This window comes from Strix aluco, chromosome 1 (assembly GCF_031877795.1).
Source record: "Strix aluco isolate bStrAlu1 chromosome 1, bStrAlu1.hap1, whole genome shotgun sequence".
Taxonomy (NCBI): Eukaryota; Metazoa; Chordata; class Aves; order Strigiformes; family Strigidae; genus Strix; species Strix aluco.
Window position 1 is genome coordinate 161,568,520 of NC_133931.1, and position 27,380 is coordinate 161,595,899.

The 27,380-nt window shown below is 40.4% G+C and overlaps 1 protein-coding gene across 5 annotated transcripts in view; it reads right to left on the reverse strand.

Annotated features, from left to right (window-relative positions):
* HECW1 (HECT, C2 and WW domain containing E3 ubiquitin protein ligase 1) overlaps positions 1 to 27,380 on the reverse strand; it is a 270,080-nt gene that overhangs the window by 82,244 nt on the left and 160,456 nt on the right. For all 5 annotated transcript variants that reach the window (XM_074843134.1, XM_074843125.1, XM_074843101.1 and 2 more), the window contains 3 exons: positions 25,712 to 25,787; positions 13,650 to 13,819; positions 614 to 756 (listed from right to left, as the gene is read on the reverse strand). In XM_074843134.1, the coding sequence (XP_074699235.1) occupies positions 614 to 756; positions 13,650 to 13,819; positions 25,712 to 25,787 (389 nt within the window). The remainder of the gene's footprint in view (positions 1 to 613; positions 757 to 13,649; positions 13,820 to 25,711; positions 25,788 to 27,380) is intronic.

The following is a 27,380-nucleotide window of genomic DNA, read 5'->3' on the forward strand; positions in this document are numbered from 1 at the left end:
GTTTAGAGCCAGCCTTTTGGCTTTGTTTGAATACTATCCATCTTCCTCAAATTGGTTTGTGTTACTTTGGCAGCATACACCTTCCCAGGACTTCCATGCAAAGGGGAAGCAGGGCAGGGCTTGTGAGCTCAAGTGAACTGGTTATTCCTTGGCAGCAAGGTAGGGTCAGAAAGATTTAGTTACAACATGCCACGTATACTTTTTTATAATATTTCCACTGTCCAGAAATTAAAGGGAGGAGGAACAGATCTGGCATGATTTTAGCCCATAGGTAATTCCCTGAAACATGAAAGCAGCCTGTTGATAACATTAGAAGAATATTCAAATTGAAAATATTGCACTCTCCAGATTCGCAGCCATGATACACAAAACATTCTTTCCTAAATGCCAGCTCTCACTTTCCAAAATGCAATGGATAAGGTATAGAGGGAATTCCTTGTGTGGCCCATAGTCCTATAAATTCTAATTAAGACCAACATTATTCATCAGACAACTGTCAGTTTAATAACTCCCCCTCAACATCATTATATCACTATAATGATGTATCACCAGGGACTTCAAAACAGCAACACACTCGTTAAACAATGGAAAGTAGCATAAGCAGCAAATTTACCCTATGGCATGTCTTTCCAAGAGGCGTTGAACCGGCATAGAGAGTTTTCCCAGGAAACGCTTGATGATCGGTCGGCTCTTTGCAAATTTGTCTTTAACTTCTATTTCCAGGACATCCGTGGGCAGGGAGACAAAGCTGAATTGCTGCAATAAAGGAAGAGCACACAATATGAAACTGGTGGCTGGGCCACAACAACACACAGTTGCTAGTGACTTATCGACCTGTGTAAGTCTCTGGCTTTTTCACAGGACAGAAACAGTCCTTGGACCCCAAGGCATAGGCCTGCAAAACAAAAAGAGTTTGGCCTGAAAGCAGGCAGGTGAAAGCACCCGATAGGGACTGTGTATGCTGCACAATCAGGCTTGGCGAGTGCATGAATTTAATTTATTCATGTCATGGTAGCATCCAAACACTCTACACAGGGCTTGCCAATAGTAAGGACAGTACACCTACACTCTGCCCTAGCAACGATTATTGATCAAAATGTGATTGCACAGATTATGGGTTTTTTCCTTCCCCCCCCAAGTTCTAAAAACTTTAAATAGCTGCATGGAAGTACAACAGAACTGGCAGCCTGAAGAGATGTTTAGTCAGCATTTTCCTCCAAGTGAAATTGGTCCTTTTTACATTTGACTAGCTATTTGTGGTACTTCAGCTGTGAGGTGCACCTCAGCTACTGAGAAGTGAGGATCTAGTGAGGTGAAGGACACAGGATCACAGTTTTCAGATACGTCCTGAAATCTCTCCCTCTCTTGCTCATCCCTGCCGCAATTCAGAAAGGAAAAACTCTGAAAATACTGTTTACCTGGATCAATCTCCTAACCTGGTTCACAGCATAGTCCCACAAAGAGCTAAACCAGAAGGTAGGCCACGGCACAGGGTACCGGAACACGATACTGGAGAAGACAGGAGTGGCACCATCTAAAACTGTTGTTGTCACTAAGTGCTTTGAAACATGCGACCACCACCTCAGCTGATCTGCTTTTAAGAACATCTATTTTTAGTTGCAAGTAATGTTTCAATAAGCTTTTAGAGACTGTGTGCGTGCAAAGCTGAGGTTGGAAGGAGGAGGGTGATATTTTAGATTGTAGGAGCAAGGAAGTCCATGTGTACAGCTTCCAAGCATGGGAGCATTGGGGCACCTGGAGATGTCGGGAACTCACCATAGGGAAAGCAAAGTTCTATTTAAGAATAACAGTGAAAAGCAAATATATTAGATAACTTGGCCTTGCTTGCTCCTATACTGGCTAAATTCAGAACAGACTTGGAGCTGGTGACATGGGTCACAATCATTTTTCCAAACAGATCTGCTACTACTAGAATACCATCAATCAAAAAAAGCACATCTCTGCTGTGGTGCACAACAGTAGGAGAACTGTGAGACTGCTGTTCACCTAACTGAAAGGTCAGTACTGAACTGGAAGACAACTTCTGTAGTAAGTGAATATTGAGATGGATGAAAGGATTTTCTAGCTTTCCCACTGCCAAAACCAATCTTCACAACAGAATCATGCTCTGGGTTATCAAGGCCTGGAGTTAGGCCCTAAATTGCTTGCTCTATTGAATCATGATCTAATTTTCAGAAATGCTTAGTTTGAACATCTTCAAGTGAAACCAGTATCAGTGGGATATTCTGTTAATCAGGCCATGCACAAATGCAAATAATCAGAGAAATACAATTCAAATAACAGCAAAAGTGTTACTTTCTTCTCATTTTCTTCTACAACTTTGCAAAAATTACCAGAGAAGATAAACCCCACAAAGGGGAGAACATTAATTCCCCATGTATATTTAAAGTTGCCTTGTAAAAATAAGTTGTAGTACCATTACTGTTTCAACTGCTAAAAATCTTGGGTAACTGCCACTTCATGACACTTACAAGGAAAGCAGAAAAGAATTAACTTTTAACTGAATGAGGTTATTGTAACATACAGCAATTTGCCATTTTATGAATTCTCCATTATTATTATGCTGTTGACATCCATGTTGTAAAAAACTCTCTGTGGGGTAGAGCATGCACACACACAAGTGAAGACTGAACTGTTCATAGGTGGAAAGTAAAACATAGGTTAATGATCTGCACCTTTCTACATTATTAATATTTTGTCTTGTTGTACAATTCTGAAGCAAGTCAGAATCTGCATGGGCATTTGTTTCCATAATATCAGATGGAACCAAGCCTGACAGTTCCTTCCTTGCACAAGAAACACATTGACATTTTCCAGAGTGATTATCAGCACCTGAGCAGAGAGTACGGCTGCATGGAGCAAGATGTGTTGGAATCAACCAAAGGAAATGTTCTTTTTCCCATGAACAGCTGTGCCTCTGAGACGTACAAATGCCAGGATATTCCATACAATTCGTAAAATCCAATAGTGTTCTGATTTCATCACCTGCCAACCACATTGCATTTGGGGATACATGAGACTGCCCTGGGACCAGCCCCTGGTCCATGATCACAGTTCCCAAATGCTTCTAGGAGAATGTTCTGATACACAAAACCAGCAGCACCTCAGAAACACAATTAAACCTTTAAGACCAGAAGCGTCTGTGGCAGAGCTCAAAGGTTTTGCCATTTGGAAACAACTGCAGTTTGAGATCAAAAGTGAACTCAGTGAAATGGGTTTGTAGGCACCTTGTAAAATAGTGATAATTTTACATAATTCAGTTTTCCATTATCTAAGCACTTGCTCCTGCTCTTGCTCTCATCTAGATTAATGCTTAATGGGCAAGATTTTTCTAAGGCCATCCCTGACTGCAGATGCCTCAGGCTCAGGCCATCCTGACTGAAAAGCCCGAAGGAATCCTTGTTTGCAGAACACACAGGCCTCTGGCCCTTTGAAACATGGATCCCAGAGAAACATCTAGGTTTGAGAACTCAAAAACTTATAAATGTGTTTTCAAAAATCACTTTTGAAAACATGTAGGTTCTTGTGATATTTAAAGATGAGACTGTCTTCTTTGGATGTGGAAGCTAATCACCATCAAATCCTAGTTTCCCTCTCTTCCTTCACCTTCTTTTCTGACAAGTGCCAGCTCATGTGCCTTAGCCCCAAAACATCAGCTGCATTTACACCGTTCAAAGCCTTGGCCTTTACTATCCTATCTATCTGGAAGAGAAAGGACCCTGTGTTTCATGGTCTTCTCTAATATAAGTAAAATAACACAGTAGTAATACATTACTGCTGCAATAAATTACATCCTTTCCTTGGCTAGTATTTGGTAATTGCTGCACTGCAACGGCCAGCTTGTGAAAATGACAGCACGAGCTTCATATCTAAGTTAAAAAAAAAAAAAAAAAGACACCTATTATAAATTCTGCAGTACCCTTGGGTTCACACTCAGTGATGTTGTGATTAATAATTTATCCCAAGGAGGAGCGAGAAAACGAGGCTATAGGATCACAACAGAGATAAAAATTGGCTTTCTTCAGGATAAGGAAAGTTTGATGTGGTTTCCTACACGTGTCCAGACACTACACCACTGATAACCGGAAGTGCTGCATTTTAAGAATAAGTCTGCTGCCATTTTTTGATGTTACTATTACAATTTTTACTGTAAGTCTACTGTTATTTGGAACTTTTCTTATTATCATAACTCTTAGTGTTACAGAATTAATTCAGAAATTAAGCTTTCACATTAAAAAGAAGTATAACATTTGTGGTTGCAGAGAAAAACAAGAATACAAAAATTTTAGTACAATAAGCCCAAATGTATTCCTTTAAAAAGACTTCTGATTCTTCTGCTAGTCACTCCTTGAAGCCAGATTCTTTTATGTTTTGCAGCTGGCATTGGCTACCATGCATTTTCTTTCTCAATCTAAGACAGCAATCTTTAAGCTGTATATTTTCACTGGGACCACAGCTCATTTTGTGGCTTGTTCATTGGTTGGTTTTTTTGCCACAAAAATTTAAGTTCCTTGAATCTCAACCGTTAATGCAAACTCTGCAAGACTGGTCAAGAACTTCATGGAACCTGCTGGAATCCAAAGACGCTAAACTGAAGTATACACTGAGACTAACTGTAGAAGGGTGTACTGAGGTTTACATAAAATGGGCTTGTTTCACAAAGAACAAACTGAAAATATAATTTCTGGCAGTTTTTAAATTTTTATGTTCAGACTTATTTTTTTCAAAAGCTTTAGCCTCTCCAGCTGTCCAGAGGTCCACCAAACTTGACAACGGCTGCATGGATGTGGTTTGTGACTTCGCCTGAGGCTTTCTTTGTACCTGAGTACAAAAACTCTCAAATGGATTTCAACACAGGTACAAACTCATCTACCAAAACAGCTATAGTTTCAAGGCTAAAGCCCCACTCAAGGAAGAGACTTTGTCTAATGACTGATTATGTAATTATTTGGATAACAGCAGAAAACGGGACACCTGGGAAGAATAATCCGCAAAAAGTGATGGATAGAACTTGATGTTTTTACCTGATCCCTAAACAAAATTCAAGTAAAATGCATTATATAAAATGTGGGGAAAAAAACTCTTGACAAGATATCACTGGACCCACAGTTTATATATGATCTACAGTAGTCAGTGGACGAACAGATAACAAACAAGAAGTTAAATCTCTATTCTTTGATTAGCCCAAACCAGTAATTACCTACAACGTTGCATTAGTCACAGTGCATTACCCTGCATATCACATCAATTATTGCTTGGTGCAAAATGACTCTTAGAACTTGAGATGACACATGACACAGCACACTCCACAGAGGAGATGGCAGATTGCCTCAACAAAACTGCCAAGAAATTACCATTAGGAACAACCTGTTTCTCACAGGGTGTCTGGCCCTAGAAATAGTCTCAGACCCCATCTTGTGCATGTAGCGTATGAGCTGTCCCTTGTCTGACCCTTACCAGCTAGGGATGAGAGGGCTCCTCTTTATAGGTTAGATGTAGATGAGTAGAGATCACAGACACCCTCACACAGTGAGAAGCACCACTGGAAGGATGAGGTGGTCAACCAGTGTGTATGGTCTGGAAGAATCCCAGACTGGAACATCCCCAGAGTTAGGGGCTTTGGAAGAGAGTGCAGGGAAGCTCCAAGTGCTGAGCTGCAGAGGGGAAGACCTTTTTATTTTCCTCTAGAAATGTATTAGGGCTTACAAGAAATGGTTATCTGTCAGGTGTGTTCCTAAAAGGAAGCTATACGCAGAAAGTCTGAACACAAGGAATGACTGAAGATCCCTAGTACATCTGGATGTACATCATGTGCCATAAGCAGCAGCAAGGAGGCCTTGTGGATACTCCCGTTTCCTGATTCCTGGAAGGCGCTGGCCACGTCTGCATCAGGAAGGCATGTGAGTAGATCTGGAGAACAAAGCAGCTGGTGCTGTGCACCACATCTGGACATGTTGCAAGGGTTTTAACCATGAAGTAACACCAGGCTGGTGCCCTGGATTGAACTCCCATTATCGTCTGAAAAGTGTTCAGTGCACTCCTGAAGCACATCTCTTGGCTTACTTTCTGCTGAGAGTAATTCAGTTCATGCACTTTAAGACTGCCCAAGTGGTGTCTTTATTGGGGAGATCAGGAGATTTTCTTTGAAACTGATCTCTTGAATGGAATGAAATACTATTGTAGGTGGACCCATTGAATTGTTAAGAACCATGATCTATAGAACAAGGTAATATTTGTATTATTTTCCCAATGTCTTCAACTGTTCCCTTTTTAGGGTGTTCTTGCATCCCTCTGGAATTATGATGGCTAGGAGGAAACAGACTTGCTCTAGAAGCAAAGACATTGCATTTCTCTAATTTCCTCCACTTGTTTAGCTGTTGATGCCCGTCCCACTTGTTAAGAGTGGCAGCAGATCCAATGATTGCTTAGTTACTACACGTTTAATGAAAAGAGGCTGTAGGATAGGAGAGACCCTATTAATTCCTCACTAAAAGAAAAGCTGCAGCATTATTAGACACTGGAGAATCTGCACAGCCATAAACTGCCCCAGACAAAGGAAAAGCTTTAGTCGATATTTTCTTGGGCACCAAAAATCAACAAGCCATAATTATTTATTTCCATAGAAATGCAGAGAAGGGAGGGAGAGGGAAGAGCAATAGTGACATGATGGAGAGAACCACACCAACATATTAAGTCTTGGGCTAAGAAGTGTATCATCAGTTTTGGCTCTGGTCAGTAGTAAGTCATTAGGATTCTCCTCTCATTTACACAGATTACACAGCTGCCTCCTGCAGGTTCACTCTCACAGAGACACAAATCAGAATCAAAGCTACCTCGAATCAGCTGACACATTCATACTCTCGCACCATCTCAATGACCTAAATGTAAATCTGATTTTACATTATTGCTGCCATCTTCAAGCAAGGTCTGAAAACACTGTCATAAACACCACTGAAGGAGTTTCAGACAGTAATCTACCTTTCAGTGCCTATTTGCTTCCAGGCTCAAGAATGGTTTTACAGACACAGGTGATTAATTTTCTTAGAACAGATCTTGTGGGGGTTTAATGCGTGACATATATGGTAAAGAATAAAAGCACATGCTAATGCTGACCTGCAGAATACATCTGTATCCATTTATAAGATAACAGAACCATTTCCAGAGCTTGACAATAGTTCTCATAGAAAGCCAGCTAATGATGAAGATGATTGATTCCTGTGTTTTATTTTTACCAATATTATTTGCATCCCTGAATATGGATCGATCGCAGTGACCAGCTCTCAGTAAGGCTATCAAGGAAGTTGTTGACATGAACAGAGTATTTCCATTAACACCAATTAGACAAGTTAAGTGCAAGTCAAGTTCTTTAAAAATAGTGAGTATAATAACTGGTGAAAGGTAGATAAATTAATACGTTGGTGACAGGAAGAATTAGGTTCTTGATTTGGAGTTGGATAGAATTAAAAAGAAAATTTATTTGTGATATCTATCATGCCACAGGGACAATACAAGCAGAAGTAAATCTTAAAAGGCTGTAAATTACATCTGATGGATGAAGACAGATTTAGTCTTTCAGCTGAATATTTCATTAGTAGGTTTTTTGTTTCAAATACTCCAGTGGAACAGTTACACTCAATGCACTCGCCACTCTCCATCTGTATTATTCTGCTCCCTTTTCAAAAACCTCTTTTACATATCGCTACTATCCCATATACAACACTACTCATATGAACAACTGGATAAGCTCGTGGGGAATTCCAGTTTCTTAATCTTGCTACAGTATTACTCAGTGACCACACAAAATACAGCAGAGTCGGTAGGGCCAAGCACATTGCTGCCAAAGGCTGGGACATGTCTACATGTACTCTGAGAGAGTCCTGGAATGCAGCAGTGACTGCAGGGCATCAGATCGAATGTGGTACCTTATTCTGGCATGTCATGTTTTTTTTTTTTTCCTACAGAAAAGGGGTGCACATAAATATGTGCTGCTATTCTAAAGTACGATTCAATCCTTTCCCAGATTTCTCCCTCAGATTCACTACCTCTCTGTATTGGAAACAAGGACTAAAAAAAGTCCTTCCCATCTATTTCACGTAGAAATTCAGAGTTACTAGTTAATAGGCTCATTGTGAATTCTCTCTGATGGCTTAGATAGTTTTGCAAGATGTCTCTTACTTTATTAACAGCAACTTTCAGCCCTAAGACATTAGAAATGTGAAAGAACTTCTGGATAAATCAAGTGCAAACACTGCTTAAAGAGTCCGGGTTTTTTCTTCATCTCCCACACACTGTCTATGAATTTATTAGCACAGCATAGGCTGAAAATATTTGAGGACTCTCATGAGCACTAATACACAAGATTAGCAAGACTGATAGTCTTCTAGATTCAGAAGTTGTAATTAAAATGCATTTCTAGAAGAATAACATATTAAAAAAAAATCTAGACAATTTTTTTCACACCGTAACCCATTCCTGAAGAAACTGAGGTTGTCTTGAGCTTTCACACTTCAACCATCACCAGATATTCAAAAACCTGCAGCTGTAAAATCAGAGCTTTTCTGTGGAGTCAAACTATGTTTTACACTTTACCTGGCCATGTGTGCAGAAATGCTATGCAGTGAAGCTACCACCCACAAGGTTTTACTTGATCCCAGTGACATCTTTGGCAAAACTCATACTGAACTCAGGATCTGGATTTCACTGCATCTATATTGGATTTACACTTAGGTGTAAAGGCCTCCAAGTTTCTACAGCAGATTCTATTGTATTTGCCAGTAGAAGGGGGAAAAAGGTTATCCAAGTTCAACAATAAATAAGTAGTTCAATCAGTGTGATGTTCCTGTTGGTGTTTTCATTTTGGACTTCTGGTGAAATCATGCAATGATTCTGTGAGGCCATGGTAGGATGATCACCATCTAGTGCTCTGAATATTAGATCAAAATCAGATCAAATATAACCTGATTTAGTTTAAATTCATACTGTTGATTCAAATATACCAAAGCATCTTTAATGGTTTAATTTTGTTCTGGAAAGATTCACCTTTGGTCAAGTATCCACTGCTTGCATCACTCTAGGCTTGTGCTACATCAGGTAGCACCCATCACATCAGCCAACGTAAAGCCTCAGGAGAAGCAGAGAGTTACCATAACACCATACTGCATGATCTGGCTCTTTTGACAAAGCCTCTTTCAGTCCCAGTACTGCTGGGTCGTCCATCATGCACCAGTCCAGCACTCATGATCACAGAACCAGTGCCCGAGTTACAAATCTGCGTCGTAAGAAAAGCAGTTACAAACTGTTTTTTTTACAAACAGCACTCAAGACGGTCAGTTGCATTCATGTCATCTTGGCATTCTTGCAGGCAGCATCCAAACCCAATGTTTCTATCACTGATGACAGCCTGCACTACAGAAGCCCTCTCTCCCCAAACCACCTCCCTCTGGCGTTCGAGCCCCTGACTGTTTCCTTTGTGTTGGCAATCTGAAGAGACAGGTTACGTGAGAATTTATTCAAATGCAGTATTTTTGAAAGGTTGTGGGTTATCTGAGGTGTAGAGAGTACAAGTTACACACAGGAAAATACTGTAATTCTGTTTATCAGATCTGACACATTAACTACTATTTGTTAAGTGCCCTTGCAACAGAGTACTGAACACCTCTGCTTATACACACCAATTAATTCACCAGTGAAATGCAGCTGTCTTCAGAGTGATAAAGCAGCCACCCAAAACACTGTTTTGTGCCTCAGCTATAATTTACCAGTATTTGTTAAGGCTGAGGCAAAGAGACAAACAGTGAAGCTGCAGGGGGCTGAGATAATTTTTATCCTAGTATTGGGCTCCCACTTTAAGGCAATCTACTCTTCCAGAGCTAGAATTATTGGAGTAGAAATTCAGTGTGTTATTTAACAGATGATACTTCTTACTACTTTAAATATGCTGGATGGTTGCAACAGCCAATTTTTATAGTCATCTCACTGGCCATTCCTTGAGGCTGTCTATCCACTCACTAGTAAATGAACAAAAACTGAAGAAGCAGTTAGCTCAAAGTGCTACAGTTAAGAAAGAAATACCATAAATGTCTAAGGGAAAGTCCAGGGGCTTGAAGTACTTTATCTGCAAAACCATCGAGTGAGGAACTACTTTTTAAACCACTTCGCTTTGTTGCTTATGAACCCCAATGGTCTCTATTGCTTATCTGAACTATCTACTGCTTGCTGACAAATAAAATCTTCTTAAAGGAGCTTTTTCCAAAGAATGTGACAGCAGACACATTGCCTCCATATGAAACAATATGGGCATAGTGTCATTTTTTAAAATATCAATATTAGAAGAGATACAATCAACATTCACCCTTCTCAATTCTACTAGATGTACAGAAGATCTGGGAAGTGGGCACTTCCTCCTGAGATTTCCTTTCCATTTTACCTCAAACCAGATAGGACAACTCACTCACTATGCTCTTGCAACTGTGTAGACAGCCAGCACAATGTCTGCTGAACCTAGGAGTTTAGAGTCAAGCTGTCCAATGGCATGTGGTTTCCAGGAACTCACTTATTTCATTTAGCAGTACAGATGTTGCTGAAGAATGCACCAGTTTGAAACTACAGCCAGGAGTAAGAAAACAAGCAGGACCATTAACCCTGATTCAGCAACAAGTTCCCTGTCTGAAGACACTTGCTACTACTTTTATTTTCTGCAGCTGCCTACTTCTCCTCATTGACCCTGCAGAGGCCTAGGCACCTTCAGTAGCTAGTGTGGATCTTCCCCAAAGTACTTATCACGTGTCATCATTACACATGGCAATATTCAGCACTTTGGCTTAGCAGAATCTGATGTGAACATGTGAAAACATAGAAACATCACAAAATGATGCCTCTCTACCACCTGTCTCAGCGAGCAATTCCCAGTGTGAGGGCTCTTTCACCTCATGCAGAGCCCTGTTGCAATTGTCAAAATGTCACATGCTATTCCTCAATTAGTAAAATTTTCCATTTCTTTATGTCCTCTGCTACAAAGTCCTGCAATACATAGCAATGGAAGAATAGCTTTAAGTCAGGATACTTGTGCTGAACAGTGTTTCAACAGCCTGTGAAATTAAGATCATCATCCATATCACATATTACGAGACAGAAAAAAATTGCCTGAGATATCATGGTGCTCCCAGAATGTACCTATAATGCAGGTGGTTACTACGCAAATAGAACAACCTGGTAAGTATGAGGGGGAATACCAGAATGAATTAATATAAGTAAATGAGTCACCTCTCAGTCTGTAGGACTTTATTTTGGTGTTGAGGCCCTACAAAACTAAATCAACTATTTCACTTCTGAATTTGCTCAAGGGTAATCAAGAACACATATAAAGATCCAGTCTGCAGATATCTCTATAGTTTTATTTCCCCATTCCAGATTTTTTTTCAAGTTTAGCAGCCAAAACAAATTAGATCTGTCATTCAACTGAGGGGGGAGAAAAAAAAAAGAACATCTGGCTTCTATTTACATGTAGTGACAGAGAAGCTTAGGAAAGAATAACCCTTCTGAAATAATATATTGCCTAAAATATTTTTTGGGAAAACAACTAGCAACTGATCCATTTAATGAAATGGCTATGATTTCTCAACATTTTTCACTTTATACATTCACATCCATCAGTGACAAGGGTGGACAGAAGAATGCCTACCACCACGATTCAGCAACAGTTTGCAGTCTTCCTTCTTCCCTTGTCCCATAAAGGGACAAAGTTGAAGAAAATCAGGCCTAGGGTCTTCTGTGCAATAGAAATCAATGTGGGTTTTCAGTAACAAAAGAAAGACTTCAGACTAGCTGATGTGCATAGACTGCAACACAAATGCATGCAGTTAAACATCTCAATATCAGCTGAAGAGAATGCAGGAGGAGAACGTGTTAAACGACAGCTTGGCTGTTTCAGACTCCCTAGCCACTAACAGGCTAACAACAGAAAGAGAGAAGCAGCGTGCCTGCACGCAGTCAAGAAAACCAGGGGGCTGAACAGAGAAGCTGGAAGCCAGCTGTGCTCTTTTGTTTTCCAACGTCCATAATTAGGCCATTTCATTGTTTCTCCATTTCTCACTGCCAAACTCCACTGGAAAAGAAATGTCAGCCCAGAAACAAAGCCATCCTGCGTGGCCTGAGAAGACACCCATGACATTTTATCAGGGCCACATACTCACTCTTTGGTTATTTTATCCTCCAGCAGTGCAAAAGGACCTTGATATGAGAACAAGTTACTTTGGCTGGGGGTTGTCTTTGTTGAGAGAAGACTTCTGATCAGTACTAAGTGCTTCTAAAAAGCCTATTTTCAGCCTCCATCAGCACAGCTGCTATATCCCTCTTTGGATAAGGACAGCCTGTGTGCCACCTCAGCAGTTATGACCACAGTCATACCCTGTGTCCACCTTTGAGTGTCAAGTCCTGGCATCCACACTTGGTGCCAGCTCCCACAATCCCACGTACAGAGTGTGACACACATACAGCAATCTTCCCCTTCATGCCTGCCTCCCTCTAGGCCTGTGTCTTATGTGCTTTACTGAAAGATCTCTGCCAACTCCCTGATCCTCCATGTCAGTTCCAGCTCCTCAGCTTGACCTGGGACCCCTCAGTCAGATCCATCTGATGCTTGGAGCCACAGAGAAGTTACAGCTTGGTGGATGTCTCACGACAGGGCCTTCCACTTAATTAAGTCCTGTTAGAAGGTGTTTTTCTCAGACTAGTTTCAAGGTTGTCTCCCCCGACCTCCCTCACGTAGGCTCACCTGTTGCATAACCTGACGTGGTATCTAGTTTCTTGACCATCCTCCTCCAGGTAGGAGCATTCAGTGACATTTTTGCTGTCTTTTTTCCCTACTCACACTTCCATGTCTATAGACTTTGACCTAATTATCCCTAAACTACTTTACAATTTCAATTTTAATTTGAATAAATCTATTTAGTTTATTTATTTACTTTTACTCTCCTGCAGTGGTCTGACAGAGAATGCCAGTAAAACACATCCATTATGTCAGGCTCCTTTAATTCCAATGAGATTCCTTATTCTTTGCTGCCTGTTGCCATTTCGTGTGTAATTTAAAAACAGCAGGCAGCAATTGAACTCTCAGATCTCATTAATACCTACTAAGACCTTCCAACAAGAAGCAGCAGACTAGAGAGTATTTCTTCAAGGTGATGGGCAAATGTGCCAAAGTTGCCTTTAATTTACATTGCCACTGACGTTTTTCAATCACATAGATTCTTTTTATTTGCATGCTATACTTGTTCTGCTTTATATAATGTCTCCTCTCTGTGTAAGAACACTATGACAATCTAGCAGCAGCCTTTCACACTATCCAAGTTTATTTTTCAATTCTGTTTTATGCCTGCCTTCAACAACTTCATAAATTACATCCACAAAGCACAACCCGTACTGGAAGTTTTAATGTATGATTCATCTTTGTAGCTAATTAAACCTTTTGCATTAAGACAAGAAGTCATGAAATACATCAAGCACAGTTAGGTCAATAACTATTTAGCCAAGAAAGGAATTTAAAAAAAAAAAAAAAAAAAAGAGCAATACTGCCAGAGTCATTTCCATGTTTTTAAGAAAAGTCTCAGCTCAATACTCAAACTGCTTACCTCTCCTTGCCAGATTGGGTTAACAGTATTACACATGATCTTTGATCTCTTCTCCTGTCCATGATGAGGAAGCGCTGGGAAGATGCTGTGTTTTCCAGGCTGGATGGAAATCTTCAGATAAGGATCTGGATTGAAGAACATTCCTTTCTTCAGACCAAAAGCCTGGAAATCTGAAAGAAGGTAAATAACCTGATTATTTTTCACATTCCAGGTATCTCTCTGGGATGTTATGAAAAGCACATGGGAAACTGGTAAGGAATTTAAGTAATGTGGCAGGAATATGAAAAAGCTCACTATGTTTCTTGTGAGGTAATGTAAAGCCAAATCCATAATGATCTTGTGATTTAGAATTTACAACTGATTATATAATTAAATTGCAAATTTTAAAACCTGATTGTGCAGAGTGATCTGGCTTCTAAATCAATATTTATGCAACTTAATTTAAGTGACCTGCTGATTTTTCTAAGGAGCTAAGCACTTGCTCAGCCCGACTCCAGTGGTAGGACTACTCTGAAAAAGAGATCCATTCTTTTAATCACATAGACATCACATTCAGTACCCAACATATGTCACTTCTAGGTATCAATTTTATCTTTCTATGAATCTTAGCTTTTAGGCCACTTTCTTCTACATGAGAAGTCATTTTACATTTTTTCCACTTTAAAACATTCCCTTTCCTGCATATGTTAACTGTACCTGTAGTGACTTAGAAACACTCTTGTATATAATGTCCACATTTTAAGTAGGGCTTTCGAGCTGCAGAACTCCCAAGGAGTGTAATATGAGTCGTGCAGTCAAAAAACCCCAGGCACTTATTTCAAAATTTGCTCATAATGTTCTGAAGAAAGACACAAAGTCCGTTATGATTTGTCCTTGTGAAGCCAATGAAATGCAAACCAATCTACTGGTACATCATTAATTTTGACTCAACAGCTACAAACTGAAGCCTCTGCCCTTCTCTTTTTCCAGATGCATTTCTAAGCTTTCTTAGGAAAATATAAGCACTTATTCCTATTAGCGAGTTCAGCAGCTAATTTATTTTCCACCACTCTTTGCGTGGATATTCTCCTCCTCTGTTTAAAGCTTTATTTCACATAGGGCTATAAGCACTGAACTGCATTCTGCCTAGTTTCTCTTGCTGTATTGAAGAAATACAAAGTATTAGTCAACATAGTTTCCAAAACTGCTTAAATGTATATGTCGGGGTCACCATTAGCCGGGGTCCTCATTTCTCCATGCGGGAACAGAAACGACGCAACACCAATGTGATGATCAGGTCATCCATCTTTTTTTATTATATATATTCTATTCCTTTTCTGGTTACATTTATACTCTACTAAGTTCCGTACACACACTCATCTATCTTCTAATAGGCTACAGGTTATCTACACGCGCTGTTCACGCGCCTCTACAAGCATTTGCATTGGTTAATTGCAATTAGCACGTAAAGCCCAAAACTTGCCAAAACTCCCTTATCTCATACCCTGTTTCGCTCAGACTTGTGTGCTTTTGCTGACCACAGGTGTTTCTCACTTATCTGCTATCTTGTGTGTTTTTTGCCAGCCTTATTTTGCTGGCCTTGTTTTCGTCCTTGCATTCTTCTGTCTGCACTAACTTTCTCTCAGCGCGGCCCAGACTCCTACGTGTATACCCAAACATTCAATTTAAACATATTTTTTCTTTTAAGCAGGTTTTGAAAACACTAATTCTCTTCTGATTAAAACCCCAATTATTCTGGCAGGTTGTGGGAGACCACGTAAGACCATCCAGGCAGATATTTTGGATGACTCTGAAAATCATACACATTCCACACAACATCAGCATTTTTTCTAGAAAACAGCTATACCACCCAGTTGTATTTTGCTTCCTTACCATATGCTAATAGCCAACACAATAAAACGTGCAAGTTAAAAGGAACTGGTTTTGTTCTGATTGGTTTTAATCATCTATTCCAGCACACAATTCATATTGCAGATATTCAAAAGCTGTTGGACAGATGGTCCTGAAACAAACTGTATTTTAAGAATCTCATTCTTGTGACATTCTCTAATTAACAAAAAATTGAGGATATCACTACTAATAGCCTATTTGAAAGTACTTTGCTGACAGTAGTACTACCATGGCCCTAGCAAAACTATCACACAAAGAAAATTATCTGGTTCAGACTGATAGCACTGAAATTTTTTTCTGAGTGTACAATCTCTATGTAACTAGCACGTAGTTCATCCATCAGCCCTGCTGAAATCCTATAAGGCAAACGCTTTTGCTTTGGAAGTTGTACTGTTAGAAATACACTCCAGAAATAGAAAACAAGATTGCAAAAGCACTATGAATGACAAGGCCCAGCAGTTGTAATAGTGTCAGGCTGCTAACATATGAGAGGAGAGAAAGACCTCTGGGATCTTATTTTCTTTCTCTCTGATGTTTCCTCAAAAGATTCTGAAACTGAAATATTTATTGGTGTGTATGTTTCTGATTCTTTTTCCTTCAAAGAGAGACCGCACTATATTTGGGTACCACTGTGCAAAGAAATGGTCTATTGATAGTCAGAAAAGAAAATAACTAGCACTCAATTATGTATACTTATATATTATGTATCATAAAGAACATACACATTATGATGACCTACCAGTCTCTTTCCAGTTATGGGAATTAAGCACAGCCATGAAGGTGAAGGTGCTTCTAACCTCAGCAGTCTAATTTTTATATTTGGATGAGAAAAAATAATTTAGCTAAACACACAGCTGGAGATTTTATTTGTGTCATTTTCTTGTTTAAATTGCATAATACAACAAATTTTGTAAAAATGTCGGTTAGAAACTTAAATTTTTAATGTCCAAAGAACGCATAGGGGTAGCAGAAATAGCTTTCTCAAGGACAAATATCCCAGTTATACTTACATATTTCACCACAAATTCCCAGCACCATGAAAAACAGAGCATCAAAAAATGAAAAAGCTCTGAATAAAGCTACATGGGCATCTGCAGATATTCAGAAGAAGTGCATTTACTTTGAAGTGGAACCTAAGGATGCTGTAACTGGTAACCAAAGGCTCGGATACTCTCTTACCACTGCTGTGTAACAGCCCAACAGAAGAATCCCAGCTATTCTACTTTCCCAAATGAAAATATTTCTCTCTTATCTGAATTGTCTTCAGAAAAAGCTTCTGAAGATATTAAATATTTAAGTGATAGTTTGAGGTTAACTGAATTGAAATCTTTGGTGAAACCAATGAATTTCAGAAGGCTTGGATGTGCCTTGCTGTACACTGTAGTTTCACAGTGTATTTCTTGGAGGCATACGAGGAAATGCTACCAAGATAACTCAGCTTTGCAAAGCTGTAATTTCCCCCAGTCTCTTAAAAAAAGTTATTAATAAACCATATGTCAGCTTCCCATTTACTCATAAATCACACTTTAGCATGAAAGAGGTTATATACATCTAAGAGTTTAATGTCAGGCCACGTCTCATGAAAGATGACAGAAGGAATGAATCCAGGTGGAGACGCAGCAACCACTCTTCCACTGTTGCAAATTTTCAGTAATAGTTAAGTATGTGCATCCTAACCCAGCTAGGCTCACTTCATTGCAGAAAAAATGGTTTATACTAACTGCTACCTGCTGCTGCCGCCAAGTGAATTATTAATTTCTTCCAAATTCAGGGCTTCCCTTCCATTTATGCTGCTCTCTGGGTGTCTGGGTGAGACCTAAGGAGGTTTTGCTTGGTCACTTGCATGCATGTAGCCTCTGTCCCTAAGATGGGCCCATAGACTTCCCTGTCTGCCTTGGAAAGGATCATTCGGAGCACATGTCATACGAGGAGCGGCTGAGGGAACTGGGGTTGTGTAGTCTGGAGAAGAGGAGGCTGAGGGGAGACCTCATTACCGTCTACAACTCCCTGAAGGGAGGTTGCAGAGAGCTGGGGATGAGTCTCTTGAACCAAGTAATAAGCGACAGGACAAGAGGGAATGGCCTCAAGTTGCGCCAGGGAAGGTTTAGACTAGATATTAGGAAGTATTTCTTTCCAGAAGGGGTTGTTAGGCGTTGGAATGGGCTGCCCAGGGAGGTGGTGGAGTCCCCATCCCTGGAGGTGTTCAAGAGGCGGGTTGACATAGCACTTAGGGATCTGGTGTAGTTGGGATCTGTCAGTGCTGGGTTAACGGTTGGACTAGATGATCTTCAAGGTCCCTTCCAACCCAGATGATTCTGTGATTCTGTGAAACTTTCGGGCACTGATGACTGGATAGAGGTGGAGACTCTATTTTTGTGGCAGTCTGGAAACTAGTGTGTATTTATTGGCAAAACAGGGAACCAGGAGGGGATATCAATTCCCACAGATGCAGCTCGAACACATCTATGTTTTACCATGTCTGATTTTGCCTCAAAACAAGTGACTAAGTTTTCAAAATGTCAGGGGAGAGGTATGATTTGAGTTTGTGAGTCACATTTTTGCCATGCTCAGCAAGGAGATTCTCCGACAGTGATGACTGGCAAAACTATAGTAAAGATGTTATTTCAGTTCCCTGCAGACATAGCGAGATACTGGTCCAGACCCATGCTCCCTGGAGGAGCATGACAGAAAAGGATGGAGAATCAGAGCAAGAACCAGAGTCTGGAGCAGTCAGTTTTCTAAATTAATTACATGAAGTCTGGTAATCAATCTGTCAGTAGTAAGTTAAAGAAGTTAAAGCTGTTCTCCCCAAGGGATGAGAAGATTTTGCCAACAGCTGTGCAAGAACTTTCTTAGAAATAATACACAAAGCTGTTCTGTGTAGTTCATAAATGTGTCTCAAGAAGACTGAGTCCACCTAGTCTCTTGATGGTGCATATTTTACTTTACTGAAGTAGACAGAGTCTACAAACCAGCAGAAGGCTCAAAGACTAATAACTAGCAGAGCTATCAGCTCTGAGAAACTGATATTGATATTCTAATACAGTTGGCAAATTCCTTCCAACAAAGGACAACAAGTACTACATGTCCTTCATGTTTCCAAGCACCATCCAACTGATGACAATAGATGTCTTGCAGCTAGCTATACTGACATTTGTGGGAAAGACTGTTAAGCCCCAGAAATTCTACGATCAACTCACTGAATTCACATTTTCTTATATAGCATACTAGAGTCAGGAAATAATACATATTCTTCATGATCTGAGCACCTGACCCTCTGAGAAGATGAAGACATCTTGAGTTAGGCCAAACTTGCCCAGAACACATCTAAAAGCATAACCAATGAAGTACTGCAAAGTTATCAGGACACTGGAAAGACCAAAGGGTCACTGGAAAGACTACAGTCAATTTAGACTGTGATTTAGCTTGATGAACACCTGAATGGAATGTATTCTATGACCTGCTCATTAATGACAGAAAGTAGAAATACTGTCATCTCCAGCCACACTGCCCAGGATGCAGAAAGGCAAAGGTGGGAACTGGGAGGATGAACCTCCCACTGTAGGAGAAGATCATGTTCGAGAGACCATCTAAGGAACCTGAAGGTGCACAAGTCCATGGGACCTGATGAGATGCATCCGTGGGTCCTGAGGGAACTGGGGGATGAAGTGGCTCAGCCACTATCCATCATATTTGAGAAGTCGTGCCAGTCTGGTGAAGTTTCCACTGACTGGAAAAGGGGAAACATAACCCCCATTTTATAAAGGGAAAAAAGGAAGACCCATGGAACTACAGGCCAGTCAGTCTCCCCTCTGTGCCCAGCAAGATCATGGAGCAGATTCTCCTGAAAACTATGATAGCGCACATGGAAAACAAGGAGGTGATTGGTGACAGCCAACATGGCTTCACTAAGGGCAAATCCTGCCTGACAAGTTTGGCGGCCTTCTACGATGGGGTTACAGCACTGGTGGATAAGAGAAGAGCAACTGATGTCATCTACCTGGACTTGTGCAAAGCATCTGACACTGTCCCACACAACATCCTTGTCTCTAAATTGGAGAGACACGGATTTGATGGGTGGACCACTCGGTGGATAAGGAATTGGTTGGATGGCCGCACTCAAAGATGGTCATTGTGGTCAATGGCTCAATGTCTGAGTAGAGACTAGTGATAAGTGGTGTTCCTCAGGGGTCGGTGTTGGGACCGGCGCTGTTTAACATCTTTGTCAGCAACACAGACAGTGGGATCGAGCGCACTCTCAGCAAGTTTGCCAATGACACCAAGCTGTGTGGTGCGGTCGGAGAGAAGGGATGTGCCATCCAGAGGGACCTGGACAGGCTGGAGAGGTGGGACCATGCAAACCTCATGAAGTTCAACAAGGCCAAGTGCAAGGTCCTGCACATGGGTCGGGGCAATCCCAAGCACAAATACAGGCTGGGCGAGGAATGGATTAAGAACAGCCCTGCGGAGAGGGCCTTAGGGGTATCAGTGAGTGGAAAACTGGATATGAGCCAGTAATGCGAGCTTGCAGCCCAGAAAGCTAATTGTATCCTGGGCTGCATCAAGAGAAGTGTGGCCAGCAGGTTGAGGGAGGGGATTCTGTCCCTCTACTCTGCTCTTGTGAGACCCCCCCTGCAGTGCTGTGTCCAGCTCTGGGGCTCCCAACATCAGAAGGACATGGACCTGCTTGAGTGGGTCCAGAGGAGGCCACGAAGATGATCAGGGGGCTGGAGCACCTCCCCTGTGAGGACAGGCTGAGAGAGTTGAGGTTGTTCAGCGTGGAGAACAGAAGGCTCTGGGGACACCTTATAGTAGCCTTCCAGTACTTAAAGGGGCTACAGGAAAGATGGGGAGGGACTCTTTTATCAGGGAGGGTAGTGTTAGGATGAGGAGTGTCAGCATTAAACTGGAAGAGGGTAGACAGATTTAGATTAGATTCAAGGAAGAAATTATTTACTGTGAGGGTGGTGAGACACTGGCACAGGTTGCCCAGAGCAGCTGTGGCTGCCCCCTCCCTGGCAGTGTTCAAGGCCAGGTTGGACGGGACTTTGAGCAACCTGGTCTAGTGGAAGGTGTCCCTGCCCATGGCAGGGGGGTTGGAACTAGATATCTTTAAGGTCCCTTCCAAACCCAAACCATTCTATGATTCTAGGATTCTGTCACCTTACTGAGATCCTGATAGTTCATGTTTCAAGGCACAATAAACCACCTTCAAGATTCATCACAAGGGAGTTGCTAATTAGGATGTCAATGGACAGCTCCAACATTTCCCTTCAGTATTCCTTTGTAAATTCCCAAAGAGCTGTCAGCTCGGGTTCTGACACTGAAAAAATGTACTTGAACGAGACTGGTATCTGGGTTGACTACCAATGAGGTAAGGTAATGGCCAGGGTGCTAATATGTCAGTGTTTCTTTTGTAGAGTGCACTTTGCAGAGCTCGACCAGAACAAGTACGACCTGTCTTAGAGGGCAGCAGTTCCTATACTGAGCTGAGCTACCTAAGACATAGTGGCGGCTTCAAAGGAAGTAACAACAAAACGCTGCTTGCTCAAGATTCAACAGGAGGCACATAGGTACTGCCTCTAAGCTATGTGCTTTTAAAGCAATAGAAATTACTGTAGCTACTAGTAGTGTAATAACCTTTCAGCATTAAGAGCACAGCAACATTGCATAGGTTTGGAAATGCCAATTTGATTCATACAGCATTATATGACACTAAAATTTATCATAAGGAAAGTGAGCATGGATTCACAAAAGTATTGCATCTGGTATTAGATTTGAAGAAGCAAATATTAAGGAATTTTAGAAATCAAACGGCAATGTGCAGTGATAGGAAGTCTTAAAATCCAACACAGCAAAATAATGCAGGGGCATTGAGAAAGATACTATATAATGTACAACAGATTACTGACTTGATCAGCTACTGAATGAGGTTCTGCAACTGGTGATATGCAAGAGGGTAAATCAGATAATTCAAGCGTTTCTTTCTGCTCTCAGAAATCCACAGATCTACAGACAGACTCCATTTTCCTTTTAAAAAAGAATGTAAGAAAGAAAGAATTGGCTGGTGTAGCTGCACAAGGAGGTGTTTAAAGATCTGAGATTTTTAAAAAATGACTAAGTGGAGCAGATAAGCCAAAACATTTCTGTCACATGAGGCTCCCAGGCAAAATATTAAAGACAGTGGAAACGAGGAGAAAATAATTTTTCTAGCTGGAAATGCTACAAGGGAAAATTAAAGGGATTCTCATTTGTGTAAGGAAGAGGCAACAGAGGTATCAGGAAGAAAATAGGTCTATTAATAAATGAAAAGTAGTAGAGACATTAATTATTCAAAAAATGGCTGAAAGACAGGCTGCCTTTTTAATTTCTTCATCAGGAAGAAAAACACAGAAAAAGTCTGAACAGCTAAAGTGAGCAGCTTAACACAGCGAGGGGGAGTTTTTATCACTGCAAGCAATTAACCGCTGGAGCAAAGTACCACCTCTCGGCATCCTCAGATCCGGACTACACGCCTGTCTGTAAGACATGTCTGAGCCAAACTCACACAAAGCTCCACACCACGGAGCAAGGTGGCCTGTGCTATATCAGATAATGGAGTAGTTGAACTCAAAGCCTTTTGAGGCTTTTAAAATCATCAGTCTAGAGCACTGCAGTACTTTGTAGGCACAGATGTACTGGAGGTGGTAGAAAGTCACCTTACCTTCACAGAAGTTCTGATGGGTAGGAAAAAGTTGAGTGATTTGTAATTCAGGTTTATAAAGAATACATCTGGGCAAGTTAGCTTAAGTAGGAAAGGGCAGAAGAGGCAGGTTTATAGCAATATTAAACAAGCAAAATTTACTGGCTAGCGCTCCTGTTATAAAGTCGGTTGCTAGGATTTAAAAAAATGGTTGGAAGATAAAGTGTATTATATATCTGCATTTTGATCAAGTTTGGTAACTACTATTGTCAGAATGACCCTTAGCGGACCTAATACTGGTTTCAGTTATGATTTATACTCTGAATTCCATAAACTGACAATTGATACTACCTGAATGTCTGGTCTGAAAGTCACACAAAAATAACTAACAATATTTCTCAGAGAGGTGCGGTGAAGTTAGATGCCTGAATGTTTGTGAAATATTCAGATCTTCTGGTCATTTGTTCCACAAGAACACTTATAAATAAAGAGTGTACAAACACATGAGATATGTGAATTATTAAAGCTTGAAAGAAGTTATTTGATGCAACATATAGCTAGGAGGCGTATCATGCAAACCTCATGATAACACTTTCTAAATATACCAGCCAACAGAATGGTTTCAAGGGCTTTCAGTGAATGCATTATACTGCTGCTAAACGACGAATCTTCAGTGAAATAGCTGGTACATCTCGGGAAGCTTAGCACATTTCTTCTTTCTGTACTTCATGCGAGAGAGCTCTGACACTTTCAGCCGCCTTATCAGAAGTGTGACATTCACTGGTAACAGCAGAAAAGTCATGTTGGAAAGTAAATGCAAAGTGACTGCATAGCTTTCCTTAAAGACTGTATTTAATCTAGCTAAATTAGGCTTACAATATTTCTCTTGGTATTTTAAATAATGAAAGCTATAATAATACAGTCATCATATAAATGATTAAGAAGCTTAATCATGGGAAATTATCTTCTTTGAGATCAGTGTTGCTAATGAACCTATTCATCTGAACTAACCTTTCACAGGACCAACTTCCAGTCTCCAAAGAAGAAACACGAAGAAAACAAACCTCCTACTGACGTAACGGGAACTCTCAGCTATTTCTATTCTCGAGAAGCTAGCAATCTCCTTTTGCCTTGAAGCATCAGTTTATACTTTTTTCTTTGTTTGACATTTTTATTTAATCCAGAAATCCTTTCTCAGGCAAAACTTTCAGTGAAACCAATTGGATTTTGTCCAAGCAAATACTCAGTAAAACTACAGAAAGAATAAAGCAATTTGTTACCAACCTTTAGAAAGAAACTGTTTCTGCACAGTTCATTTTAACATAGGGTCTCACTGGAGTGGCTAGGCAGTAGAGCAAACAATACAAGTCAGCTGAAATAGACTGATGTTGTTCAGCATTTCTTGGGATTTGGCCTATTTCAAGATTTTTCTCTCCCATTTTAATAAACTTTCCTTTTTAAAAATGGATATGGTAGAAGGCATAGCTCTCCTTGCATTCTTTAGATGATAAACTGCTGAGTTGCTGATGGCTCTGTGTTGGTGCACCACCTCACACAATGGTCCCCAGGCAGACTAACGGTCTTACACCTTTTTTTTCTAATTGCAACTAAATCAACCATGATTTGGAAACCTAACCTTTCAGTAATAACACTGAAGGTGACAGTATACCAAAATACAGATATTGGAATGGACAAGTCTATATGAGCTGAAAGGACTCACGACAATAGAGAGAGGTTATTGCTGTGATAGCAGTGCAAATGGAAAGGAATCCCAGTTCCTTCTGATGCCTCTGGAAAGCCTGGCTTGATTTGCCTTTTATTAGCTAACATAACAGATATAGGAATAGCAATAATTTAACTTTGAGAGAGACAACATTTTTTTGTTGTCGTTGATTAAGTAAGAAGATAATAAACAAGATAATAAATAAATCCTTGCGATGTGTTAATCTGTTAATTTCAGAAAGACTGCAATTGAGCTCTTTTGATACCAAAGGCTTTTGATAAAATAATTGCGAGCTCAAAGCCTTTCAAATACCTGGCTGTGATGATGGTGTTAATATGGATGTGATATAAATGTAAATGAATTGCTTGTGAACCACTAAAATAAGACATCCCAAACGTATTACAAGGTATGTTTTTTGTATACTTTGAATCAAGCTGTAAATTAGATAGTTTAGTTTATAAAAGGGCCCACTGAGACAACAATATTTAACAGTCTCACAAATTATTACTCCTGACATCTCTTGGTTTACTAGGCCAAAGAATCTGAGAGAATGAAAAAATGTGACTAATTCTGGGCAACATTTCTGTGTAAGATTATTTAAGAACAAGAAAAAAATATTAGCTCTACTTCTTTATTTCTGTTGAGCTAAACCTGTGGTTTTATCAAATTGAAGTGACTGGGTGGGTGCTCAGTGTCCAACCTGGCAAAAAACCAGGATGGGTTAAAAGAGCCCCATCTAATGTCAGTCCAACCTGCCGTACAGCACATATAACCTCTCAAGTAACCACACTGGCCACATAATTTGGAAAAGCACTGACTTGGGCACTTAACATTAAAGACATATGGAAGTCCTAGTTGACTTTAACACAACTTAGAGGCAAGCTTGAAATAAATCATATGGCCAAACCAATCATGCAATGCAGTGCTTGTTCGAGTGTAGGACTTTATACAGAAAGCCCTATGCTTGTAAAAATCTTGGACTAGGGTAACTCATCTTTGTTATACTACTTCCTCAAACAATTTCCAAGTCAAGTTCAGCAACTTTCTCTTTGTCTTCCAGGAGCTAAAAACCATGGAAACCAAGTAGCAAGCATAAAACTCCAAAATGAGAACCTTGCTCACAACTACTCTCTTTTGACAAACTGATTTTTTCTACAGAAGTGATCTACAGATTGTTTTTACCAAAGCCAGATCAAATGGTCCGTAGCTGCTTCATGGAACCATGCCTTTAAAACCTCCAGTGACATGCCAAATAACGAGGCCGAACGTTCTTCCGAAAATGCAGAGGAGTGAGAGCAGTCTTCTGGCTCAAGAAGTCTGAGAGTCACTGTTGAGCAATACAGACAAGCTTCTGCACCATGGCACACGGATCTGCCTCAGCTCCAGACCAAGACTGTGGAATGTGCTCTCCAAGAAACAGAGGACTACCACAAATCACATTTTGCTCTGTATGTAAAGCGCATGCCTTTGATTGTGCTCTTCCTGACCTACATATATAGCACCACATTTAATCATAACAGGAAAACCTAACGTGGCCCCAAAACTCTACTGGAGCAAGACACGCCAGCATATAACTCTTGTTGAAGAAGTGTGACAATAACCATAGATATTAATTCTTTGTCTCAGCATCACTTCTAGAGCAATAGGCAGAAAAACATGCATAAATATATACATATGTACATATACATACACATGCACATGAAAGGTTTTAGTAACTCTGGTTTACCACTGTCTGAGCTTAAAACTTTCACACTGGCAGTGACTTACCTGACAATGAAAAACTTATCAGTCTCCGACTTCCTTGTCCCTGGATTGAATCTTCATTGGTGATGCTTTTAAAAATCTGCTGGAAGAAAAATAATGGTGAGAGAGAGTAGTCTCCAATAACTCTTGACCAGACAAATTGCTTAGTAACTGCCTTTTTTACAGATTCTTAGTTTTACAACTAAGAATCAATTAGATGACCATTAATCAAAACAGTGCTTTTATCCAGGTAATAATTTAACCACTAGCAGCCTAAGACATCCCCTCCTGGATGCTTTTGCTTAAGAAAATAGAATGATACAAAAATACTACTGTAATTTTAATATAGCAGTTCCTCACTCAAAAAGGAACTGCTTATTAAACAGGAGATAAAAGTATTGCGTAAGGATGGGGATGTGGCTCTCACCCCTAAAAACAACTTCTGTCTTTATAACATCTTATTACTTGTTCCAGAAGTTTATTGCATACACGTGAAAAAGACTTCCAAAGAGCTTATTAATACTCTGTGCAAAAACCAACTGTGCATTATAATAACAGTAAGCATTGAGAGTGATCGAGGGGGGAAAAAAAATAAAATCAATAGATGACCCTTTGCGCTCCACAGTTTAGGTTTTAATGTCAGTCTTTGGTTCGGCAAGTTTACTGGTGGGCTGCTGTTGTGCAAATTAAGACCCCAGGCTGCACTCTGGCCGTGATCAGAACTGGGAAGCAAAACCACCTTCGAGTCAATGTCTGGGGCATCAGCAGGAACCCACCATCAGCAGTTTTCACTGCTGTTTTCCTGAACAGAGCAGAGGAGATGCCATTGGGAGTCAGGCTCCATGTTCAGCAGGGAGGTGGTCCTACTATTACTACCTCCCACCGACTTTGGAGTTGAACCACGTGCTGCTGTGCTTCCAGGAAGCCGCAGCTCCTTGCCACTCTTGCTGTTCAGCTTTTAAGTAAAAAATAAAAAGAGCATTTATGCAGTGAAGTTCTAGTTTTTGCCAGAAAACAGTAACTGAAGTCCCACTCAGCTGTGACTCATTGCTCAGTGTATTAAATATTGTGTATTCAAGCTTAACTTAGAAAACAAGCTGCTCTTTGCCCCCAGAGAGTGCAAAACCTGGGCAAGGGGGCACTGCAGCCCAGCTAGCAGGGATTAAACAATCTTGTCATGATTTTGTCCAGGACAGTAACTGGGCCAACTGACCTAGAAATGTGTACATTTGCAAAACATGTTATTTTTTCCAGTCATTAAACATTTCACGAAGGTTTTTAGATCTGCCACGAAATCAGTATGAGCAGTTTAACAGTCTATGTTTTGAACAGACTAAGGTGGATCTGATGGGGTCCTGCAAATACCAGACTGTTCAAAACTTAAAAATATGTTGCTATTAAATGACCCTTTTGGGGCCATATCAACATCAGGGAAATTGTATCAAGACAGTTATACTAGAGTACTGTCACAAATCCTGATATAGGCAAAGCATCCCTAGCATGGCCAAACCTGCACCAGCAAAGCTTTGCATTACACAAAGAGAATAGTAACACATCCAGCCCCATAAGTGAAACAACAAAACCTGGCACCGTCCTGTCAAGTTCTCACCCCTCAGTCACAGTTATGGGGCCTAAAAACCAGCCCCGCCAAGTAAAAAAAAAAAAAAAAAAAAAAATCTCTGTAGTTTATCTC